The sequence below is a fragment of the Oncorhynchus nerka genome, linkage group LG8 (genome assembly GCF_034236695.1).
Source record: "Oncorhynchus nerka isolate Pitt River linkage group LG8, Oner_Uvic_2.0, whole genome shotgun sequence".
Taxonomy (NCBI): Eukaryota; Metazoa; Chordata; class Actinopteri; order Salmoniformes; family Salmonidae; genus Oncorhynchus; species Oncorhynchus nerka.
The window spans coordinates 4,088,249-4,113,701 of NC_088403.1; the positions used below are offsets into that span (position 1 = coordinate 4,088,249).

The following is a 25,453-nucleotide window of genomic DNA, read 5'->3' on the forward strand; positions in this document are numbered from 1 at the left end:
GGTTAGGGTTAGGAGAATGTATCTAGGGTTAGGAGAATGTACCTAGGGTTAGGGTTAGGAGAATGTATCTAGGGTTAGGAGAATGTACCTAGGGTTAGGAGAATGTACCTAAGGTTAGGAGAATGTACCTAAGGTTAGGAGAATGTACCTAGGGTTAGGAGAATGTACCTAGGGTTAGGAGAATGTACCTAGGGTTAGGAGAATGTACCTAGGGTTAGGAGAATGTATCTAGGGTTAGGAGAATGTACCTAGGGTTAGGAGAATGTACCTAAGGTTAGGAGAATGTACCTAAGGTTAGGAGAATGTACCTAGGGTTAGGAGAATGTACCTAGGGTTAGGAGAATGTACCTAGGGTTAGGAGAATGTACCTAGGGTTAGGAGAATGTACCTAGGGTTAGGAGAATGTCTCTAGGGTTAGCGTTAGAAGAATGTATCTAGGGTTAGGAGAATGTATCTAGGGTTAGGGTTAGGAGAATGTATCTAGGGTTAGGAGAATGTATCTAGGGTTAGGGTTAGGAGAATGTACCTAGGGTTAGGAGAATGTCTCTAGGGTTAGGGTTAGGAGAATGTATCTAGGGTTAGGAGAATGTACCTAGGGTTAGGAGAATGTATCTAGGGTTATTAGAATGTCTCTAGGGTTAGGAGAATGTACCTAGGGTTAGGAGAATGTACCTAGGGTTAGGAGAATGTCTCTAGGGTTAGGAGAATGTACCTAGGTTAGGATAATGTATCTAGGGTTAGGGTTAGGAGAATGTATCTAGGGTTAGGAGAATGTACCTAGGGTTAGGGTTAGGAGAATGTATCTAGGGTTAGGAAAATGTATCTAGGTTAGGAGAATGTATCTAGGTTAGGAGAATGTACCTAGGGTTAGGAGAATGTATCTAGGGTTAGGAGAATGTATCTAGGGTTAGGAGAATGTATCTAGGGTTAGGAGAATGTATCTAGGGTTAGGAGAATGTATCTAGGGTTAGGGTTAGGAGAATGTATCTAGGGTTAGGGTTAGGAGAATGTACCTAGGGTTAGGGTTCGGAGAATGTATCTAGGGTTAGGGTTAGGAGAATGTATCTAGGGTTAGGAGAATGTATCTAGGGTTAGGGTTAGGAGAATGTACCTAGGGTTAGGAGAATGTACCTAGGGTTAGGAGAATGTACCTAGGGTTAGGAGAATGTACCTAGGGTTAGGAGAATTTATCTACGGTTAGGAGAATGTATCTAGGGTTAGGAGAATGTACCTAGGGTTAGGAGAATGTATCTACGGTTAGGAGAATGTATCTAGGGTTAGGAGAATGTACCTAGGGTTAGGAGAATGTACCTAGGGGTAGGAGAATGTATCTAGGGTTAGGAGAATGTATCTAGGGTTAGGAGAATGTACCTAGGGTTAGGAGAATGTATCTAGGGTTAGGAGAATGTATCTAGGGTTAGGAGAATGTATCTAGGTTAGGAGAATGTATCTAGGTTAGGAGAATGTCTAGACAATGATATTAAATCAGTTGAACATAACTAAAATATAAGACACATAGATCGTGTTTGTATGTGTCTGTGTCTGTGTCTGTGTCTGTGTGTCTGCGTGTGTGTGTGTGTAGCGGAGACCCCAATAGAGGAGTTTGCTCCTACCCCAGCGTTCCCGGCACTGCAGTACCTGGAGTCTGTTGACTTGGAGGGCGTAGCCTGGAGGGCGGGGCTTCGCACTGGGGACTTCCTCATTGAGGTAAACACACACCATAGAGACGTGTAGAGATCACAACGTATCTATTCCATTATACTCACCATAGAGATGTATAGATATCACAGCATATCTATTCCATTATACTCACCATAGAGATGTATAGAGATCACAGTGTATCTATTCCATTATACTCACCATAGAGATGTATAGATATCACAGCGTTGTATCTGTTCCATTATACTCACCATAGAGATGTATAGATATCACAGTGTTTCTGTTCCATCATACTCACCATAGAGATGTATAGATATCACAGCGTTGTATCTGTTCCATTATACTCACCATAGAGATGTATAGATATCACAGCATATCTATTCCATTATACTCACCATAGAGATGTATAGATATCACAGCGTTGTATCTGTTCCATTATACTCACCATAAAGATGTATAGATATCACAGTGTTTCTGTTCCATTATACTCACCATAGAGATGTATAGAGATCACAGTGTTTCTGTTCCATTATACTCACCATAGAGATGTATAGATATCACAGTGTTTCTGTTCCATCATACTCACCATAGAGATGTATAGATATCACAGTGTTTCTGTTCCATTATACTCACCATAGAGATGTATAGAGATCACAGTGTTTCTGTTCCATTATACTCACCATAGAGATGTATAGATATCACAGTGTTTCTGTTCCATTATACTCACCATAGAGATGTATAGAGATCACAGTGTATCTATTCCATTATACTCACCATAGAGATGTATAGATATCACAGTGTTTCTGTTCCATTATACTCACCATAGAGATGTATAGAGATCACAGCATATCTATTCCATTATACTCACCATAGAGATGTATAGAGATCACAGTGTTTCTGTTCCATTATACTCACCATAGAGATGTATAGATATCACAGCGTTGTATCTATTCCATTATACTCACCATAGAGATGTATAGATATCACAGCGTTGTATCTATTCCATTATACTCACCATAGAGATGTATAGATATCACAGTGTTTCTGTTCCATCATACTCACCATAGAGATGTATAGATATCACCCCCCCCCCCCCAAATAATTCACCATTCTTCACTAACTGTAATTGTATGGCTCGAACCCCCAACCCCCCAATAAATCACCATTCTTCACTAACTGTAATTGTATGGCCCGAAACCCCCCAAATAATTCACCATTCTTCACTAACTGTAATTGTATGGCTCGAAACCCCCCCCCCCCCCCAATAAATCACCATTCTTCACTAACTGTAATTGTATGGCTCGAACCCCCCCCCCCCCCAATAAATCACCATTCTTCATCACCATTCTTCACTAATTGTAATTGTATGAGCCCTCTCCTGTACTCCCTGTTCACCCACGACTGCGTGGCCATGCACGCCTCCAACTCAATCATCAAGTTTGCGGTAGGCTTGATTACCAACAACGACAAGACGGCCTACAGGGAGGAGGTGAGGGCCCTCGGAGTGTGGTGTCAGGAAAATAACCTCACACTCAACATCAACAAAACTAAGGAGATGATTGTGGACTTCAGGAAACAGCAGAGGGAACACCCCCCTATCCACATCGATGGGACAGTACGGCAGCCTGGTACGGCAACTGCTCCGCCCACAACCGTAAGGCTCTCCAGAGGGTAGTGAGGTCTGCACAACGCATCACCGGGGGCAAACTACCTGCCCTCCAGGAAACCTACACCACCCGATGTCACAGGAAGGCCATGAAGATCATCAAGGACAACAACCACCCGAGCCACTGCCTGTTCACCCCGCTATCATCCAGAAGGCGAGGTCATTACAGGTGCTACAGCTGGGACCGAGAGACTGAAAAACAGCTTCTATCTCAAGGCCATCAGACTGTTAAACAGCCACCACTAACATTGAGTGGCTGCTGCCAACACACTGACTCAACTCCAGCCACTTTAATAATGGGAATTGATGGGAATTGATGTAAAATATATCACTAGCCACTTTAAACAATGCTACTTAATGTAATGTTTACATACCCTACATTATTCATCTCATATGTATACGTATATACTGTACTCTATATCATCTACTGCATCTTTATGTAATACATGTATCACTAGCCACTTTAAACTATGCCACTTTGTCTACATACTCATCTCATATGTATATACTGTACTCGATACCATCTACTGCATCTTGCCTATGCCGCTCTGTACCATCACTCATTCATATATCTTTATTTACATATTCTTTATCCCCTTACACTGTGTATAAGACAGTAGTTGTGGAATTGTTAGTTAGATTACTCGTTGGTTATTCCTGCATTGTCGGAACTAGAAGCACAAGCATTTCGCTACACTCGCATTAACATCTGCTAACCATGTGTATGTGACAAATACATTTGATTTGATTTGATGATGATCCTTCTTTAACCCACAGGAAGTCCCACCCAGACTACTTCAAAATGGTGAAAGTCGTAATTGGAATGCCCGGGCTAAAATATGCTTTTGGGCACTAGAGTCCTCTATACATGTTTATGGCACACAACTAAATACACTAGAGTCCTCTATACATGTTTATGGCACACAACTAAATACACTAGAGTCCTCTATACATGTTTATGGCACACAACTAAATACACTAGAGTCCTCTATACATGTTTATGGCACACAACTAAATACACTAGAGTCCTCTATACATGTTTATGACACACAACTAAATACACTAGAGTCCTCTATACATGTTTATGGCACACAACTAAATACACTAGAGTCCTCTATACATGTTTATGGCACACAACTAAATACATTAGAGTCCTCTACACATGTTAATGGCACACAACTAAATACACTAGAGTCCTCTACACATGTTAATGGCACACAACTAAATACACTAGAGTCCTCTATACATGTTTATGGCACACAACCAAATACACTAGAGTCCTCTATACATGTTTATGGCACACAACTAAATACACTAGAGTCCTCTATACATGTTTATGACACACAACTAAATACACTAGAGTCCTCTATACATGTTTATGGCACACAACTAAATACACTAGAGTCCTCTATACATGTTTATGGCACACAACTAAATACACTAGAGTCCTCTGTACATGTTTATGGCACACAACTAAATACACTAGAGTCCTCTGTACATGTTTATGACACAACTAAATACACTAGAGTCCTCTATACATGTTTATGACACACAACTAAATACACTAGAGTCCTATATACATGTTTATGGCACACAACTAAATACACTAGAGTCCTCTATACATGTTTATGGCACACAACTAAATACACTAGAGTCCTCTATACATGTTTATGGCACACAACTAAATACAGACGCAGAAGTACATTCTATTAATACAATGCAATGGCCAGTGGTGGAATGGTGTGTGTGTGTGTGTGTGTGTGTGTGTGTGTGTGTGTGTGTGTGTGTGTGTGTGTGTGTGTGTGTGTGTGTGTGTGTGTGTGTGTGTGTGTGTGTGTGTGTGTGTGTGTGTGTGTGTGTGTGTCAGGTAAATGGTAGTGATGTGGTGAAGGTGGGTCATAGACAGGTTGTACTCTGCAGTGCTATGTAACCCTAACCCTATGTTGAATGTGTGTGTGTGTGTGTGTGTGTGTGTGTGTGTGTGTGTGTGTGTGTGTGTGTGTGTGTGTGTGTGTGTGTGTGTGTGTGTGTGTGTGTGTGTGTGTGTGTGTGTCAGGTAAATGGTAGTGATGTGGTGAAGGTGGGTCATAGACAGGTGGTGTCGCTGATCCGTCAGGGAGGAAGTCAGCTGCTGATGAAGGTTGTTTCAGTCACACGCAAACCTGAGTCCGACTTAGTCCGTAAGAAAGGTACGGGATAGTGTGTGTGTGTTTCTGTGTGATTTCTGTGATAAAGGTGAATGGATGGGTTTTGGTCATGTGGCTGTGACTCATTTGATTGGCTGACATCCCCCAACAGCACCTCCTCCGCCTAAGAGAGCGCCCAGCACGTCGCTCACACTGCGCTCCAAATCTATGACTGCTGAACTGGAAGAGATAGGTAGGAGAGAGAGACACACACACACACACACACACACACACACACACACACACACACACACACACATACACACACACACACACACACACACAAACACACAGTGAGTGACCTGATCTGTACTTTCTCCTGTAAGCCTCTGCCAGGAGGAGACGAGGGGGTGAGTGTGTGTTGTGTTGTGGAATTGTATTGTGTAGTAGTGCTATGTAATGTTGTGTAGTAGTGCTATGTAATGTTGTGTAGTAGTGCTATGTAATGTTGTGTAGTAGTGCTATGTAATTCTGTGTTGTAGTGCTATGTAATTCTGTGTTGTAGTGCTATGTAATTCTGTGTTGTAGTGCTATGTAATGTTGTGTAGTAGTGCTATGTAATGTTGTGTAGTAGTGCTATGTAATTCTGTGTTGTAGTGCTATGTAATTCTGTGTTGTAGTGCTATGTAATGTTGTGTTGTAGTGCTATGTAATGTTGTGTAGTAGTGCTATGTAATGTTGTGTAGTAGTGCTATGTAATGTTGTGTTGTAGTGCTATGTAATGTTGTGTAGTTGTAGTGCTATGTAATGTTGTGTAGTAGTGCTATGTAATGTTGTGTAGTAGTGCTATGTAATTCTGTGTTGTAGTGCTATGTAATTCTGTGTTGTAGTGCTATGTAATTCTGTGTTGTAGTGCTATGTAATGTTGTGTTGTAGTGCTATGTAATGTTGTGTAGTAGTGCTATGTAATGTTGTGTAGTAGTGCTATGTAATTCTGTGTTGTAGTGCTATGTAATTCTGTGTTGTAGTGCTATGTAATGTTGTGTTGTAGTGCTATGTAATTCTGTGTTGTAGTGCTATGTAATTCTGTGTTGTAGTGCTATGTAATGCTGTGTTGTAGTGCTATGTAGTACTGTGTTTTACTATGTAGTGCTATGTAATACTGTGTTTTACTGTGTAGTGCTATGTAGTACTGTGTTTTACTGTGTAGTGCTATGTAGTACTGTGTAGTGCTATGTAGTACTGTGTAGTGCTATGTTGTACTGTGTAGTACTGCTATGTATTACTGTGTTGCTGTACTGTGTTGTAGTACTGTGTTGTAGTGCTATGTAGTACTGTGTTGTAGTACTGTGTTGTAGTACTGTGTTGTGTGTTGTAGTACTGTGTTGTAGTGCTATGTAGTACTGTGTTGTAGTACTGTGTTGTAGTGTTATGTAGTACTGTGTTGTAGTGCTATGTAGTACTGTGTTGTAGTGCTATGTGGTACTGTGTTGTAGTACTGTGTTGTAGTGCTATGTGGTACTGTGTTGTAATGCTATGTGGTACTGTGTTGTAGTGCTATGTGGTACTGTGTTGTAGTACTGTGTTGTAGTGCTATGTGGTACTGTGTAGTGCTATGTGGTACTGTGTTGTAGTACTGTGTAGTGCTATGTGGTACTGTGTTGTAGTGCTATGTGGTACTGTGTTGTAGTACTGTGTTGTAGTACTGTGTTGTAGAGCTATGTAGTACTGTGTAGTGCTATGTAGTGCTATGTAGTACTGTGTTGTAGTACTGTGTAGTGCTATGTAGTACTGTGTAGTGCTATGTGGTACTGTGTTGTAGTACTATGTTGTAGAGCTATGTAGTACTGTGTAGTGCTATGTAGTACTGTGTAGAGCTATGTAGTACTGTGTTGTAGTGCTATGTAGTACTGTGTAGTGCTATGTAGTACTGTGTTGTAGTACTATGTTGTAGTACTGTGTAGTGCTATGTAGTACTGTGTAGTGCTATGTAGTACTGTGTAGTGCTAAGTTGTACTGTGTAGTGCTATGAAGTACTGTGTTGTAGAGCTATGTAGTACTGTGTAGTGCTATGTAGTACTGTGTTGTAGAGCTATGTAGTACTGTGTAGTGCTATGTGGTACTGTGTTGTAGTACTGTGTTGTAGTACTGTGTTGTAGTACTATGTTGTAGAGCTATGTAGTACTGTGTAGTGCTATGTAGTACTGTGTTGTAGTACTTTGTTGTAGTACTGTGTAGTGCTATGTAGTACTGTGTTGTAGTACTGTGTAGTGCTATGTAGTACTGTGTTGTAGTACTGTGTAGTGCTATGTAGTACTGTGTTGTAGTACTGTGTAGTGCTATGTAGTACTGTGTAGTGCTATGTAGTACTGTGTAGTGCTATGTAGTACTGTGTTGTAGTGCTATGTAGTACTGTGTTGTAGTGCTATGTGGTACTGTGTTGTAGTACTGTGTAGTGCTATGTAGTACTGTGTAGTGCTATGTAGTACTGTGTAGTGCTATGTAGTACTGTGTTGTAGTGCTATGTAGTACTGTGTTGTAGTGCTATGTGGTACTGTGTTGTAGTACTGTGTTGTAGTGCTATGTGGTACTGTGTTGTAATGCTATGTGGTACTGTGTTGTAGTGCTATGTGGTACTGTGTTGTAGTACTGTGTTGTAGTGCTATGTGGTACTGTGTTGTAGTACTGTGTAGTGCTATGTGGTACTGTGTTGTAGTACTGTGTAGTGCTATGTGGTACTGTGTTGTAGTGCTATGTGGTACTGTGTTGTAGTACTGTGTTGTAGTACTGTGTTGTAGTAGTACTGTGTAGTACTGTGTAGTGCTATGTGCTGTGTTGTATACTGTGTAGTGCTATGTGGTACTGTGTTGTGGTACTATGTTGTAGTACTATGTAGTACTGTGTAGTGCTATGTAGTACTGTGTAGAGCTATGTAGTACTGTGTTGTAGTGCTATGTAGTACTGTGTAGTGCTATGTAGTACTGTGTTGTAGTACTATGTTGTAGAGCTATGTAGTACTGTGTAGTGCTATGTAGTACTGTGTAGTGCTATGTAGTACTGTGTAGTGCTAAGTTGTACTGTGTAGTGCTATGTAGTACTGTGTTGTAGAGCTATGTAGTACTGTGTAGTGCTATGTAGTACTGTGTTGTAGAGCTATGTAGTACTGTGTAGTGCTATGTGGTACTGTGTTGTAGTACTGTGTTGTAGTACTGTGTTGTAGTACTATGTTGTAGAGCTATGTAGTACTGTGTAGTGTTATGTAGTACTGTGTTGTAGTACTTTGTTGTAGTACTGTGTAGTGCTATGTAGTACTGTGTTGTAGTACTGTGTAGTGCTATGTAGTACTGTGTTGTAGTACTGTGTAGTGCTATGTAGTACTGTGTTGTAGTACTGTGTAGTGCTATGTAGTACTGTGTAGTGCTATGTAGTACTGTGTAGTGCTATGTAGTACTGTGTTGTAGTGCTATGTAGTACTGTGTTGTAGTGCTATGTGGTACTGTGTTGTAGTACTGTGTAGTGCTATGTAGTACTGTGTAGTGCTATGTAGTACTGTGTAGTGCTATGTAGTACTGTGTTGTAGTGCTATGTAGTACTGTGTTGTAGTGCTATGTGGTACTGTGTTGTAGTACTGTGTTGTAGTGCTATGTGGTACTGTGTTGTAATGCTATGTGGTACTGTGATGTAGTGCTATGTGGTACTGTGTTGTAGTACTGTGTTGTAGTGCTATGTGGTACTGTGTAGTGCTATGTGGTACTGTGTTGTAGTACTGTGTAGTGCTATGTGGTACTGTGTTGTAGTGCTATGTGGTACTGTGTTGTAGTACTGTGTTGTAGTACTGTGTTGTAGAGCTATGTAGTACTGTGTAGTGCTATGTAGTGCTATGTAGTACTGTGTTGTAGTACTGTGTAGTGCTATGTAGTACTGTGTAGTGCTATGTGGTACTGTGTTGTAGTACTATGTTGTAGAGCTATGTAGTACTGTGTAGTGCTATGTAGTACTGTGTAGAGCTATGTAGTACTGTGTTGTAGTGCTATGTAGTACTGTGTAGTGCTATGTAGTACTGTGTTGTAGTACTATGTTGTAGAGCTATGTAGTACTGTGTAGTGCTATGTAGTACTGTGTAGTGCTATGTAGTACTGTGTAGTGCTAAGTTGTACTGTGTAGTGCTATGAAGTACTGTGTTGTAGAGCTATGTAGTACTGTGTAGTGCTATGTAGTACTGTGTTGTAGAGCTATGTAGTACTGTGTAGTGCTATGTGGTACTGTGTTGTAGTACTGTGTTGTAGTACTGTGTTGTAGTACTATGTTGTAGAGCTATGTAGTACTGTGTAGTGCTATGTAGTACTGTGTTGTAGTACTTTGTTGTAGTACTGTGTAGTGCTATGTAGTACTGTGTTGTAGTACTGTGTAGTGCTATGTAGTACTGTGTTGTAGTACTGTGTAGTGCTATGTAGTACTGTGTTGTAGTACTGTGTAGTGCTATGTAGTACTGTGTAGTGCTATGTAGTACTGTGTAGTGCTATGTAGTACTGTGTTGTAGTGCTATGTAGTACTGTGTTGTAGTGCTATGTGGTACTGTGTTGTAGTACTGTGTAGTGCTACTGTGTAGTGCTAGTACTGTGTAGTGTGTATGTAGTACTGTGTTGTAGTGCTATGTAGTACTGTGTTGTAGTGCTATGTGGTACTGTGTTGTAGTACTGTGTTGTAGTGCTATGTGGTACTGTGTTGTAATGCTATGTGGTACTGTGTTGTAGTGCTATGTGGTACTGTGTTGTAGTACTGTGTTGTAGTGCTATGTGGTACTGTGTTGTAGTACTGTGTAGTGCTATGTGGTACTGTGTTGTAGTACTGTGTAGTGCTATGTGGTACTGTGTTGTAGTGCTATGTGGTACTGTGTTGTAGTACTGTGTTGTAGTACTGTGTTGTAGAGCTATGTAGTACTGTGTAGTGCTATGTAGTGCTATGTAGTACTGTGTTGTAGTACTGTGTAGTGCTATGTAGTACTGTGTAGTGCTATGTGGTACTGTGTTGTAGTACTATGTTGTAGAGCTATGTAGTACTGTGTAGTGCTATGTAGTACTGTGTAGAGCTATGTAGTACTGTGTTGTAGTGCTATGTAGTACTGTGTAGTGCTATGTAGTACTGTGTTGTAGTACTATGTTGTAGAGCTATGTAGTACTGTGTAGTGCTATGTAGTACTGTGTAGTGCTATGTAGTACTGTGTAGTGCTAAGTTGTACTGTGTAGTGCTATGTAGTACTGTGTTGTAGAGCTATGTAGTACTGTGTAGTGCTATGTAGTACTGTGTTGTAGAGCTATGTAGTACTGTGTAGTGCTATGTGGTACTGTGTTGTAGTACTGTGTTGTAGTACTGTGTTGTAGTACTATGTTGTAGAGCTATGTAGTACTGTGTAGTGTTATGTAGTACTGTGTTGTAGTACTTTGTTGTAGTACTGTGTAGTGCTATGTAGTACTGTGTTGTAGTACTGTGTAGTGCTATGTAGTACTGTGTTGTAGTACTGTGTAGTGCTATGTAGTACTGTGTTGTAGTACTGTGTAGTGCTATGTAGTACTGTGTAGTGCTATGTAGTACTGTGTAGTGCTATGTAGTACTGTGTTGTAGTGCTATGTAGTACTGTGTTGTAGTGCTATGTGGTACTGTGTTGTAGTACTGTGTAGTGCTATGTAGTACTGTGTAGTGCTATGTAGTACTGTGTAGTGCTATGTAGTACTGTGTTGTAGTGCTATGTAGTACTGTGTTGTAGTGCTATGTGGTACTGTGTTGTAGTACTGTGTTGTAGTGCTATGTGGTACTGTGTTGTAATGCTATGTGGTACTGTGATGTAGTGCTATGTGGTACTGTGTTGTAGTACTGTGTTGTAGTGCTATGTGGTACTGTGTAGTGCTATGTGGTACTGTGTTGTAGTACTGTGTAGTGCTATGTGGTACTGTGTTGTAGTGCTATGTGGTACTGTGTTGTAGTACTGTGTTGTAGTACTGTGTTGTAGAGCTATGTAGTACTGTGTAGTGCTATGTAGTGCTATGTAGTACTGTGTTGTAGTACTGTGTAGTGCTATGTAGTACTGTGTAGTGCTATGTGGTACTGTGTTGTAGTACTATGTTGTAGAGCTATGTAGTACTGTGTAGTGCTATGTAGTACTGTGTAGAGCTATGTAGTACTGTGTTGTAGTGCTATGTAGTACTGTGTAGTGCTATGTAGTACTGTGTTGTAGTACTATGTTGTAGAGCTATGTAGTACTGTGTAGTGCTATGTAGTACTGTGTAGTGCTATGTAGTACTGTGTAGTGCTAAGTTGTACTGTGTAGTGCTATGTAGTACTGTGTTGTAGAGCTATGTAGTACTGTGTAGTGCTATGTAGTACTGTGTTGTAGAGCTATGTAGTACTGTGTAGTGCTATGTGGTACTGTGTTGTAGTACTGTGTTGTAGTACTGTGTTGTAGTACTATGTTGTAGAGCTATGTAGTACTGTGTAGTGCTATGTAGTACTGTGTTGTAGTACTTTGTTGTAGTACTGTGTAGTGCTATGTAGTACTGTGTTGTAGTACTGTGTAGTGCTATGTAGTACTGTGTTGTAGTACTGTGTAGTGCTATGTAGTACTGTGTTGTAGTACTGTGTAGTGCTATGTAGTACTGTGTAGTGCTATGTAGTACTGTGTAGTGCTATGTAGTACTATGTTGTACTGTGTACTTTGTTGTATTTCAGAAAAGCTGGACGAGATGTTGACTGGGTCCCAGGAGGCTGTGATGAGAAAATGCCCCTTGGAGGCGGACTACAGAGCGGCCACCGTGAAGCAGCGGCCAACCAGCAGACGAATTACTCAACAAGAGATCAACGTAAGTCGGATGAGTCACTATTGATTCACTCAGTCACTATTCACTGCTGATTCACTCAGTCACGATTTACTACTGATTCACTCAGTCACGATTTACTGCTGATTCACTCAGTCACGATTTACTGCTGATTCACTCAGTCACGATTTACTACTGATTCACTCAGTCACGATTTACTACTGATTCACTCAGTCACGATTTACTACTGATTCACTCAGTCACGATTCACTGCTGATTCACTCAGTCACGATTTACTGCTGATTCACTCAGTCACGATTCACTGCTGATTCACTCAGTCACGATTTACTGCTGATTCACTCAGTCACGATTTACTGCTGATTCACTCAGTCACGATTTACTACTGATTCACTCAGTCATGATTTACTACTGATTCACTCAGTCACGATTTACTACTGATTCACTCAGTCACGATTCACTGCTGATTCACTCAGTCACGATTCACTGCTGATTCACTCAGTCACGATTTACTGCTCATTCACTCAGTCACGATTCACTGCTGATTCACTCAGTCACGATTTACTGCTGATTCACTCTGTCACGATTTACTGCTGATTCACTCAGTCACGATTTACTGCTGATTCTGCTGATTCACTCAGTCACGATTTACTGCTGATTCACTCAGTCACGATTTACTGCTGATTCACTCAGTCACGATTTACTGCTGATTCACTCAGTCACGATTCACTGCTGATTCACTCAGTCACGATTCACTGCTGATTCACTCAGTCACGATTTACTGCTGATTCACTCAGTCACGATTTACTGCTGATTCACTCAGTCACGGTTTACTGCTGATTCTGCTGATTCACTCAGTCACGATTTACTGCTGATTCACTCAGTCACGATTCACTGCTGATTCACTCAGTCACGATTCACTGCTGATTCACTCAGTCACGATTCACTGCTGATTCACTCAGTCACGATTCACACGATTCACTGCTGATTCACTCAGTCACGATTTACTGCTGATTCACTCAGTCACGATTCACTGCTGATTCACTCAGTCACGATTTACTGCTGATTCACTCAGTCACGATTTACTGCTGATTCACTCAGTCACGATTCACTGCTGATTCACTCAGTCACGATTCACTGCTGATTCACTCAGTCACGATTTACTGCTGATTCACTCAGTCACGATTTACTGCTGATTCACTCAGTCACGATTTACTGCTGATTCACTCAGTCACGATTTACTGCTGATTCACTCAGTCACGATTCACTGCTGGTTCACTCAGTCACGATTTACTGCTGATTCACTCAGTCACGATTCACTGCTGATTCACTCAGTCACGATTCACTGCTGATTCACTCAGTCACGATTTACTGCTGATTCACTCAGTCACGATTCACTGCTGGTTCACTCAGTCACGATTTACTGCTGATTCACTCAGTCACGATTTACTGCTGATTCACTCAGTCACGATTTACTGCTGATTCACTCAGTCACGATTCACTGCTGATTCACTCAGTCACGATTTACTGCTGATTCACTCAGTCACGATTCACTGCTGATTCACTCAGTCACGATTCACTGCTGATTCACTCAGTCACGATTTACTGCTGATTCACTCAGTCACTATTCACTGCTGGTCCAGACAAATGCTGTTTCTTTAAAACGCATGCGATCCAAGGTATTCTCTCACTGTGTGTGTGGTGTGGGTGTGTGTGTGTGTGTGGTGTGTGTGTCTCTGTGTGTGTGTCTGTGTGTGTGTGTGTGTGTGTGGGGTGTGGTGTGTGTGTGTGTGTCTGTGTGTGTGTGGTGTGTGTGTCTGTGTGTGTGTGTGTGTGGGGTGTGGTGTGGTGTGGTGTGGTGTGGTGTGTGTGTGTGTGTGTGTGTGTGTGTGTGTGTGTGTGTGTGTGTGTCTGTGTGTGTCTGTGTGTGTCTGTGTGTGTGGTGTGTGTGTCTGTGTGTCTGTGGTGTGGTGTGGTGTGGTGTGGTGTGTGTCTGTGTGTGTGTGTGTGTGTGTGTGGGTGTGTGTGTGTGTGTTGTAGTCTTTGTTTGAGCGGCAGGGCCTGCCTGTTCCTCCAGGGGTTTCCTTGGGTCTGGAGAAAGCCACCATGCAGCTGCCTCGTGGAATGTCTCGGACCAAGTCCTTCGGTAAGACAACTACATTACTCTAACTATTACCAGAATCCAGTGGCGAACCATGGCTATTGGACCTAGGCGCTCATGAAACAAGCCTGAGGCTGAGCCATGCTACGGGCCGCTACTCACACATAGACAGCACCCGCTCAGATAATGTTACCAGCAACAACAACCAAACTGCTTACACAACCTATGGTAGAGAGGAAGAGGCGAAGCAAGAGGGTCCACTCCCGTCAAAATGTGTCCACGTGGGAATACAGCGATTCTGTTTAATAAGCAGACTGATAACCTCCCCCACCCAAGGCTTATTTATACCTTTAGAGGTTAAGGTTATATTCAGGTTATAATATCCCAGTCTCTCCCCTGCAGGTGCACCAGAGGATGACAGGATCTCTGCACTGATTGGAGAGCATCGGTTTCCAAGGAGCTCTTCGATGACTGATGGCTTCATACCTCCTCCTCCCCAGACTGCCCCCCCTCCTCCCCCCTCTCACTACTTCCTGGACTCTGGCCCGCCACCGGCCTTCTGCCCTCCACCTCCCCCGCAGCGAGCAGCCGATCAATCACACTCCAGCTTCAAGCCGGGGGCGGAACCTAGGCTGCACGAGGTCTGTGATTCGCCAACGTCTCGGAGCCATGCAGAGCGGCAGAGGAAAGCTCGCTCCATGATCATCCTGCAGGACTCACCTGTACCAGGCTATCTACCTGCAGAGTCTGCCCCCCTAGGCCGACCTTCTGGGGCTACAGCAGGGCTGGGCCTGTCCCGACCCAGCCCTGCTGCTTCTCCCAGCCCCCTCTCCAGAACCAGCCCTGCCCCCAGCCCCTCTCCAGAACCAGCCCTGCCCCCAGCCCCCTCTCCAGAACCAGCCCTGCCCCCAGCCCCAGCATCCTCTCCAGAACCAGCCCTGCCCCCAGCCCCAGCATCCTCTCCAGAACCAGCCCTGCCCCCAGCATCCTCTCCAGAACCAGCCCTGCCCCCAGCCCTAACCCTCCAGGGGAGCGCAGCAGCAATAGGAGGCGTGGCCGACCAGTAGAGAACCCGTATGCCAACGTGGGTCAGCTGCCTGCCCCCCCCAGCAAGCCTCAGCGCCGCAAGTCTCCTCTCCTCAAACAGCTGCAGGTGGAGGAGGGGCCCAGCAGGGCAGAGCAATACCAGCAGCAGGTGCTCACTGAGCGTGCTCAGATACGGGTCACACCCCCTCAGGGCCGTAGGTCCTCCTTCTTCCTGTCTGTGGAGGGAGGGGGTTCAGAGCCCCCTCCCATCCTACTGACCCAGTCCCACTCTGTAGATGACCTGGGGAGCTGCCCCCCCCATCCCCGTCCTATCCCCCTCCTCCTCCCCCACCTCCACCTTTCTCCACCCACTGACAGGCAAGCCTCTGGACCCCTCCTCCCCCCTCGCCCTGGCCCTTGCTGCCCGCGAACGAGCTCTCACTGCACGCACACCCAGCCCTGAACCCAGAACCAAACACGCACACTCACCTAGCCCCGAGCCCAGGCCGAAACACGCACACTCACCCAGCCTCGAGCCAAGGCCCAAACGAACCCCTCCTCCCCTGACCAGCCCTGAGCTCCATCATAAACGAATCAACCCACCCATTTTCCTTGAAGGACAGCTGGAGCGGCCAGTCGTAGAGCGGCCAGAGACAGAAGGCGGAGTCACATCTCCTGCTGTGCCCTCCCCCGAGCGTTGGCAGGCTATGCCCCTCCCTCCCATCAGTCAGGTGACCATCAATATAACCAATGAAAGCCAGCCGGCAGGACGGGGTCTGGGAGAAGAGCTGATTGAGGCGCTGCATGGACAATTACAGAGGAGGAGAAGTCTGACCGTTGGCAGCTCAGAGGAGGAGGGCGGGCCTTATACGGTAACCCAGGGCCAATCAGAGAGGAGGAAGAGTCTGGAGGGCGGGCCTTACACGGTGACCCTGCCCCCTGCACTGCTGTCATCCAGTGATGAGGAGACGAGGGAGGAGCTTCGTAAGATTGGTCTGGTGTCTCCTCCCCTGGTGTTTGCCACGCCCCCCTCCCCCACCCAGCCCCCCTCCTCCCTCAGCCTGTCACCACGGAGACCCCAGGCAGGTGAGGGCAGGGGAGGAGGGGAGTCAGCTCCAGACTCAGGGGTGGAGGAGGGAGACCCTCACATAGAGAACATCTTATCCCCCAGCAGCACCCCGGCCCCCAGCCTGCCCTCCCCAGAACCCCCACAGCCTTTCACTGACACCCCGAAAACCCTGCCCTCCACCACCTCAGACTCCCAGAGCCTGAAGCCCAGGCTGCGTTCTCCCCTGGGCCGTGGTCGCTCTGCTCTCAGGGATCCTCTACTGAAACAGTCTTCAGACAGCGATCTGCTTCCATCTGGCTGTGGACCTGGACGCCCACCACCCTACCTCTTCCAGGTAACCCTGACCCTGACCCACCCTACCTCTTCCAGGTAACCCTGACCCACCCTACCTCTTCCAGGTAACCCTGACCCACCCTACCTCTTCCAGGTAACCCTGACCCACCCTACCTCTTCCAGGTAGCCCTGACCCACCCTACCTCTTCAGGTAACCCTAACCCACCCTACCTCTTTAGGTAACCCTGACCCTAACCCAACCTACCTCTTCCAGGTAACGCTGACCCTAACCCACCCTACCTCTTCCAGGTAACCCTGACCCTAACCTTCCCTACCTCTTCCAGGTAACCCTGACCCTAACCCACCCTGATAACTCTTCAGGTAACCTTGACCCTAACCCACCCTACCTCTTCAGGTAACCCTGACCCTAACCCACCCTACCTCTTCCAGGTAACCCTGACACCTCTCTTCCAGGTAACCCTGACACCTCTCTTCCAGGTAACCCTGACACCTCTCTTCCAGGTAACCCAAACCCACATTGATACCTATTCCAGGTAATCCAATCCCACATCGATACCTCTTCCAAGTAACCCTGACCCACATCGATACCTCTTCCAGGTAACCCTGACCCAAACCCACATCGATACCTCTTCCAGGTAACCCTGACCCAAACCCACATCAATACCACTTCCAGGTAACCCTGACCCAAACCCACATCGATACCTTTTCCAGGTAACCCTGACCCAAACCCACATCGATACCTCTTCCAGGTAACCCAAACCCACATCAATACCTCTTCCAGGTAACCCAAACCCACATCGATACCACTTCCAGGTAACCCTGACCCACATCGATACCTCTTCCAGGTAACCCTGACCCAAACCCACATCAATACCTCTTCCAGGTAACCCTGACCCACATCGATACCTCTTCCAGGTAACCCTGACCCAAACCCACACTTCGAGGTAACCCTGACCCAAACTCGCACTTCCAGGTAACCCTGACCCAAACCCACACTTCCAGGTAACCCTGACCCAAACCCACACTTCCAGGTAACCCTGACCCAAACCCACATCAATACCACTTCCAGGTAACCCTGACCCAAACCCACATCGATACCTCTTCCAGGTAACCCTGACTCAAACCCACATCGATACCTCTTCCAGGTAACCCTGACCCAAACCCACATCGATACCTCTTCCAGGTAACCCTGACCCAAACCCACATCGATACCATTTCCAGGTAACCCAAACCCACATCGATACCCCTTCCAGGTAACCCTGACCCAAACCCACATCGATACCACTTCCAGGTAACCCTGACCCAAACCCACATCGATACCTCTTCCAGGTAACCCTGACCCAAACCCACATCGATACCACTTCCAGGTAACCCTGACCCACATTGATACCACTTCCAGGTAACCCAAACCCACATCAATACCACTTCCAGGTAACCCTGACCCACATCGATACCACTTCCAGGTAACCCAAACCCACATCGATACCACTTCCAAGTAACCCTGACCCACATCGATACCACTTCCAGGTAACCCTGACCCAAACCCACATTGATACCTCTTCCAGGTAACCCTGACCCAAACCCACATTGATACCTCTTCCAGGTAACCCTGACCCAAACCCACATCGATACCTCTTCCAGGTAACCCTGACCCACATCGATACCACTTCCAGGTAACCCTGACCCACATTGATACCTCTTCCAGGTAACCCTGACCCAAACCCACATCAATACCTCTTCCAGGTATCCCTGACCCAAACCCACATCGATACCTCTTCCAGGTAACCCTGACCCAAACCCACATCGATACCTCTTCCAGGTAACCCTGACCCAAACCCACATCTTCCAGATACCATCTTCCAGGTAACCCAAACCCACATCCTGATAACCTCTTCCAGGTAACCCTGACCAACATCGATACCTCTTCCAGGTAACCCCTGACCCACATTGATACCTCTTCCAGGTAACCCTGACCCAAACCCACATCGATACCTCTTCCAGGTAACCCTGACCCAAACCCACATCGATACCTCTTCCAGGTAACCCTGACCCACATTGATACCTCTTCCAGGTAACCCTGACCCAAACCCACATCGATACCTCTTCCAGGTAACCCTGACCCACATTGATACCTCTTCCAGGTAACCCTGACCCACATTGATACCTCTTCCAGGTAACCCACATGACCCAAACCCACATCGAACCCTGACCCAAACCCACATCTTCCAGGTAACCCTGACCCACATCGATACCACTTCCAGGCAACCCTGACCCACATTGATACCTCTTCCAGGTAACCCTGACCCAAACCCACATCAATACCTCTTCCAGGTATCCCTGACCCAAACCCACATCGATACCTCTTCCAGGTAACCCTGACCCAAACCCACATCGATACCTCTTCCAGGTATCCCTGACCCAAACCCACATCGATACCTCTTCCAGGTAACCCAAACCCACATCGATACCTCTTCCAGGTAACCCTGACCAACATCGATACCTCTTCCAGGTACCCCTGACCCACATTGATACCTCTTCCAGGTAACCCTGACCCAAACCCACATCGATACCTCTTCCAGGTAACCCTGACCCAAACCCACATCGATACCTCTTCCAGGTAACCCTGACCCACATTGATACCTCTTCCAGGTAACCCTGACCCAAACCCACATCGATACCTCTTCCAGGTAACCCTGACCCACATTGATACCTCTTCCAGGTAACCCTGACCCACATTGATACCTCTTCCAGGTAACCCTGACCCAAACCCACATCGATACCTCTTCCAGGTAACCCTGACCCACATCGATACCACTTCCAGGTAACCCTGACCCACATTGATACCTCTTCCAGGTAACCCTGACCCAAACCCACATCAATACCTCTTCCAGGTAACCCTGACCCAAACCCACATCGATACCTCTTCCAGGTAACCCTGACCCAAACCCACATCGATACCTCTTCCAGGTAACCCTGACCCACATCGATACCACTTCCAGGTAACCCTGACCCACATTGATACCTCTTCCAGGTAACCCTGACCCAAACCCACATCAATACCTCTTCCAGGTATCCCTGACCCAAACCCACATTGATACCTCTTCCAGGTAACCCTGACCCAAACCCACATCGATACCTCTTCCAGGTATCCCTGACCCAAACCCACATCGATACCTCTTCCAGGTAACCCAAACCCACATCGATACCTCTTCCAGGTAACCCTGACCAACATCGATACCTCTTCCAGGTACCCCTGACCCACATCGATACCTCTTCCAGGTAACCCTGACCAACATCGATACCTCTTCCAGGTACCCCTGACCCACATCGATACCATTTCCAGGTAACGCTGACCCATTCCCACATCGATACCTCTTCCAGGTAACTGTAGTAACTTGACAAGGAATGCCCACACGCAATTCAATATTACTTTCCTTTACTTTGAACCTAATAAATTAAAGGTGTACAGCCATGTAGAAACGGTACAAACACAGCAAACCGATACAGCCCACTCATCCTGTGGTAGAGTCACATTGAACAGGTACAACTCTGGGTGATGACATCATCAAACAGGAAAGGTCAAGGCCAATAATAACCATGAACACATGAATAGTAATCATTCTATACTGCAGTACAATAACATACTATACTAACATACTACTAACATACTATACTAACATACTATTAACATACTATACTAAGGACAATAACATACTATACTAACATACTACTAACATACTATACTAAGGACAATAACATATTGTATGTCATTATTGATATAGTGTCCACTCTATAACACTTCTCCCCCCCTTTAATTTCAATCCCCCCTGTGAGGAAAGAACATCAGATTAACAAGTAAACCACGTTTTCTTTTCTTTTCAACACTTTAGAACTTCTGCTAGTGGTACTGTAATTGTAAACAAACAAAAAATGACAGTCATTATTTATTTTCAACAAAGTCTGCTGTTCCAAACAAACGCTAACACCACAAGCCTCTCAGTCTCAACTACAGAGTTAGAGTTTCAGGAAGCTTGTGGCTGTATTCTGCGCAGTACTCCTGCTGTGCCACGAAGGCGTCTCCCAGTGGAGCAGGTTGGGTGTTTGTGAGAGGAAGTCCGTCATCCTCTGCAGGAACCACTGAATGCCCTTTGCTCCTCAGATACTGTTTCCTGTAGGGTTTCAACTTGTATACTACCCGCCGTGGTTCTGTCTGCAACCGTGGCCTTTTCTTTGTCATAGCGCAGGCAGATGTGGTCCTTGTGTCTGCGTATGACTCGACCATCAGTCAGTTTGACCACAGAGGAGACTGGACAGCTCTGACTCAGAATGATACCTGGCAACTAACGCTGGCTGCTTGTGAAGTTCTGGATAGAGACAGTGTCATTGGGTTTTAACTGTCTGCCTCGCGTGGTGGTCATGTCTCTCTTTTCGTTTCTCTTGCTTACGTCACACTTTGATGTCCAGACTCGGTAGATCAAGGTGAGCTTTTGGCTTTTTGCCCTTCAACATCTCAACTGGAGTTTGACCTGTTGTTGTTTGTGGCATGATGCGATACTGGAACAAGAACCGAGAGAGCTTAGTTGTGATGGTTCCCCCAGTCATCTTTTTGAGCCCCTCTTTCAGTGTCTGCACAGCCCGCTCCACTAAGTCGTTGGAGGCCGTGTGAAACGGAACGCTGCGGACATGGCGAATCCCGTTTCTCATTCTTGGAACAAATCACAGGTTTGTTGCGTTGTCGGACACAAGAGAGTCAGACAGACCAAGGGTTGCAAACACCTGCCGAAGCTTTTCGATTGTTGTGGTCACTGTGATGTTGCTATCATGATGATAGCCTGCAGCCACTTGGAGTGTGCGTCCACCATGACAAGGAACATGTGACCCACGAAAGGACCTGCAAAGTCTATGTGCAGCCTGGACCATAGGTGGTCAGGCCACTCCCACAGATGTAGTGGTGTGGGCAGAGCCTTCTTTTGGTTGATCTGGTGCTCAGAACATGATTTCACTTTTGTTTTTTACATCCTGATCCATGTTAGACCACCAGATGGACCTCATCCATGACTTGTGCAGGGCCAGTGGCCGGAACAACCACTCTGGACCACCAGAGTATGCAGCCATCCTGCACACTCAGCTCAGTTTTGCACTTTGCGTAAGGTCTCAGTCCCTCATCCTCTATGACGGGAGGCCAAACCTGCATAAGGAATCTTTTCACTTGGGCCAGGATAGGATCCCGGTCTGTCCACTGTTTGATCTATTTGGCATTCACATGTGAGTTTGACAATCTTTCCATTAGGAAAATTGTCTCAAGAGGCACCACAGTTGTGGCAGGCATCTCTGGTAGCGGGAGACGGCTGAGTGTGTCTGCGTTTGCATTGTCCTTCCCTTCTCTGTACACTATAATGTACAGGTAAGCTAACTGTGTGAGGGCCCAGTGCTGTATCCTTGCTGAAGCCATTGGAGAAATGCATCTTGATTCACTGAACAGGCTCATTAGTGGTTGGTGGTCAGTGCATATGGTGAAATGACGACAGTAGAGGTACTGATGAAAGCGTTTCACAGCCCAAACTATGGCCAGACCTTCCTTGTCTAACTGTGAATAACTCTTCTCAGAACTCGTCAGCATGTGTGATGCGAATCCAATGGGTTTCTCCTCCATCTGATTACAGAGTACTGCCCCGACGCCATAGGGCGAGGCGTCACATGACAGAATGATCTCTTTGTCTTGATCAAAATGAACAAGCAGTTTTGGTGATTGTAGTAGTGCTTTCACTTCTTTGAAAGCTTTCTCTTGAGCTGGCCCGCACTTCCATTTACAGTCTTTTTGGAGCAGCTGAGGAACTTAAAACTTTCCACTACTGTCCCGTCGATGTGGATCGGGGGGTGATCCCTCTGCTGTATCCTGAAGTCCACCATCATCTCCTTTGCTTTGTTGACGTTGAGTGTGAGGTTATTTTCCTGACACCACACTCCGAGGACCCTCACCTCCTCCCTGTAGGCCGTCTCGTCGTTGTTGGTAATCAAGCCTACCACTGTAGTGTCGTCTGCAAACTTGATGATTGAGTTGGAGGCGTGCATGGCCATGCAGTCATGGTTGAACAGGGAGTACAGGAGAGGGCTGAGAACACACCCTTGTGGGGCCCCAGTGTTGTGGATCAGCAGGGTGGAGATGTTGTTTCCTACCCTCACCACCTGGGGGCGACCCGTCAGAAAGTCCAGGACCCAGTTGCACAGGGCAGAGTCGAGACCCAGGGTCTCGAGCTTAATGACACGTTTGGAGGGTTCTATGGTATTAAATGCTGAGCTGTAATCGATGAACAGATATCTTACATAGGTATTCCTCTTGGGCAGTGTGGTTGCGATTGCATTGTCTGTGGACCTATTGGGGCGGTAAGCAAATTGGAGTGGGTCTAGGGTGTCATGTAGGGTGGAGGTGATATGATCCTTGACTAGTCTCTCAAAGCACTTCATGATGACGGAAGTGAGTGATACGGGGCGATAGTCGTATAGCTCAGTTACCTTAGCTTTCTTGGGAACAGGAACAATGGTGGCCCTCTTGAAGCATGTGGGAACAGCAGACTGGGATAGGGATTGATTGAATATGTCCGTAAACACATGCTCTGAGGACGCGGCAAGGGATGCCGTCTGGGCCGGCAGCACTTTTAAATGTTTTACTCACATTGGCTGCAGTGAAGGAGAGCCCGCACGTTTTGGTAGCGGGCCGTGTCAGTGGCACTGTATTGTCCTCAAAGCGAGCAAAGAAGGTGTTTAGTTTGCCTGGGAGCAGGACATTGTGGTTCGCGATGGGGCTGGTTTTCTTTTTGTAGTCCGTGATTGACTGTAGACCCTGCCACATACGTCTCGTGTCTGAGCCATTGAATTGCGGCTCTATTTTGTCTCTATACTGATGCTTAGCTTGTTTGATTGCCTTACGGAGGGAATAGCTACAGTGTTTGTATTCGGTCATGTTTCTGGTTGCCTTGCGATGCACCTGTTAATAAACTCGCTCACCGAATCACCGTATACATCAATGTTATTGTCCGATGCTATCCGTAACATATCCCAGTCCACGTGATCGAAGCAATCTTGAAGTGTGGAATCTAGGTGGCGTGCTGCTGACTCTGGCTTCATTGCTGTGAACTTGTCCTGCCCAGTCTGTCCACCCTCTGGCTTGCTCCCAGGACCCCTGCATGTTTTAGCTAAATGTCTCTTTTTGTTGCAATTGTGGCAGATAGACACATTGAACTTACAGTTGTTTGTGTTCCCCCACATCTAAAACATTCCACTGCTTTTCCCTTTTTCCTGCTGCCTCTTTTGTCACCTGCACAACTTACACTGTTGGCCTTTTGAATATTTTTGACATTACTGGTGGCCATCTCCATCCCTTGAGATTGAAAGTCTGTGTGGCTTCACCCAGCAAACGGCGCTGTATGCTGTCCTCATTAATGCCACAGGCTAATCTATCACGGAGCATGTCCTCTAACATAGCCCCAAACTCAGTGTTCACAGAGCTCACGTAATTCAGCAACAGACTGACCTGTTTTCTGAAAATGGCAGTTGAATTTGAATCACTGAAGGCATTGATTTGTGGTGAGTCTGAACAAGAGCAACTCCCGGTGTCCGTGGTGTAGCCAAATTCCTCATTAGCTCGTAGGTTTTAGTCCCACACACACTCAAGAGAATAAAGCACTGTTTAGCCTCATCTGTAATTCCATTTGCCAAGAAAAAGTGTCCCAAAAATTCCACAAATTCCATCCAGTCCTCATTCTCTTCCACAACCTCAGTGATAGTCCCAAACATTGCCATTATTACGCCAACTTGTCCTTGATCCTCGTTAGCAATTTCCACATGCTGCTGATTGTCACCGTCAGCGTTTCTCTCCAGCGGTGCCTGCTCTCCGTCGCTCATTTATAAGGATCGGCCCCTTTAAAAAAATGTTTTGCAGAAAATGACATACCAAAATCTAAATGCCTGTAGCTCAGGCCCCGAAGCAAGGATATGAATTTTCTTGGTACCATTTGAAAGGAAACACTTTGAAGATTGTGGAAATGTGAAAGGAATGTAGGAGAATAAAACACGAAAGATAATACAAAGAAAAAACCAACCCTTTTTTATATATTTTTTGTACCAACATCTTTGAAATGCCAGAGAAAGGACATTATGTATTATTACAGCCCAGATGCAATTTAGATATTGGCCACTAGATAGCAGCAGTGTATGTGCAAAGTTCACCTGATCCAATGAACCATTGCATTTCTGTTCAAAGTTTTGTATCAATACTGCCCAAATGTGCCTAATTTGTTTATTAATAACTTTTCATGCTCCAAACTGTGCACTCTCCTCAAACAATAGCAAACAATAGCATGGTATTCTTTCTCTGTAATAGCTACTGTACATTGGACACCCTAGATTAACAAGAATTTAAGCTTTCTGCCAATATCAGATATGTCTATGTCCTGGGAAATGTTCTTGTTACCTACAACCTCATACTAATCGCATTAGCCTACGTTAGCTCAACTGACTACCTCCACTGTTTCTTAGCTAGCTAGCACATCGCCCTGTACACGCTGATCAAGTGTTATCCTTCACCAAAAAGATGTAGTAACTTGACAAGGAATGCCCACACGCAATTCAATATTACTTTCCTTGACTTTGAACTTAATAAGTACAAAATACTTAAACATGGTGAAG

The 25,453-nt window shown here is 45.5% G+C and overlaps 1 protein-coding gene across 1 annotated transcript in view; it reads left to right on the forward strand.

Annotated features, from left to right (window-relative positions):
- The window catches only part of LOC115122313 (SH3 and multiple ankyrin repeat domains protein 3-like), a 139,449-nt gene that overhangs the window by 89,327 nt on the left and 24,669 nt on the right, over nucleotides 1-25,453 (forward strand). The window contains 9 exon segments of the mRNA XM_065021235.1: nucleotides 1,583-1,707; nucleotides 5,382-5,514; nucleotides 5,624-5,704; nucleotides 12,175-12,305; nucleotides 14,319-14,424; nucleotides 14,782-15,163; nucleotides 15,394-15,707; nucleotides 15,710-15,754; nucleotides 15,757-16,808. Coding sequence (XP_064877307.1) covers nucleotides 1,583-1,707; nucleotides 5,382-5,514; nucleotides 5,624-5,704; nucleotides 12,175-12,305; nucleotides 14,319-14,424; nucleotides 14,782-15,163; nucleotides 15,394-15,707; nucleotides 15,710-15,754; nucleotides 15,757-16,808 — 2,369 coding nt within the window.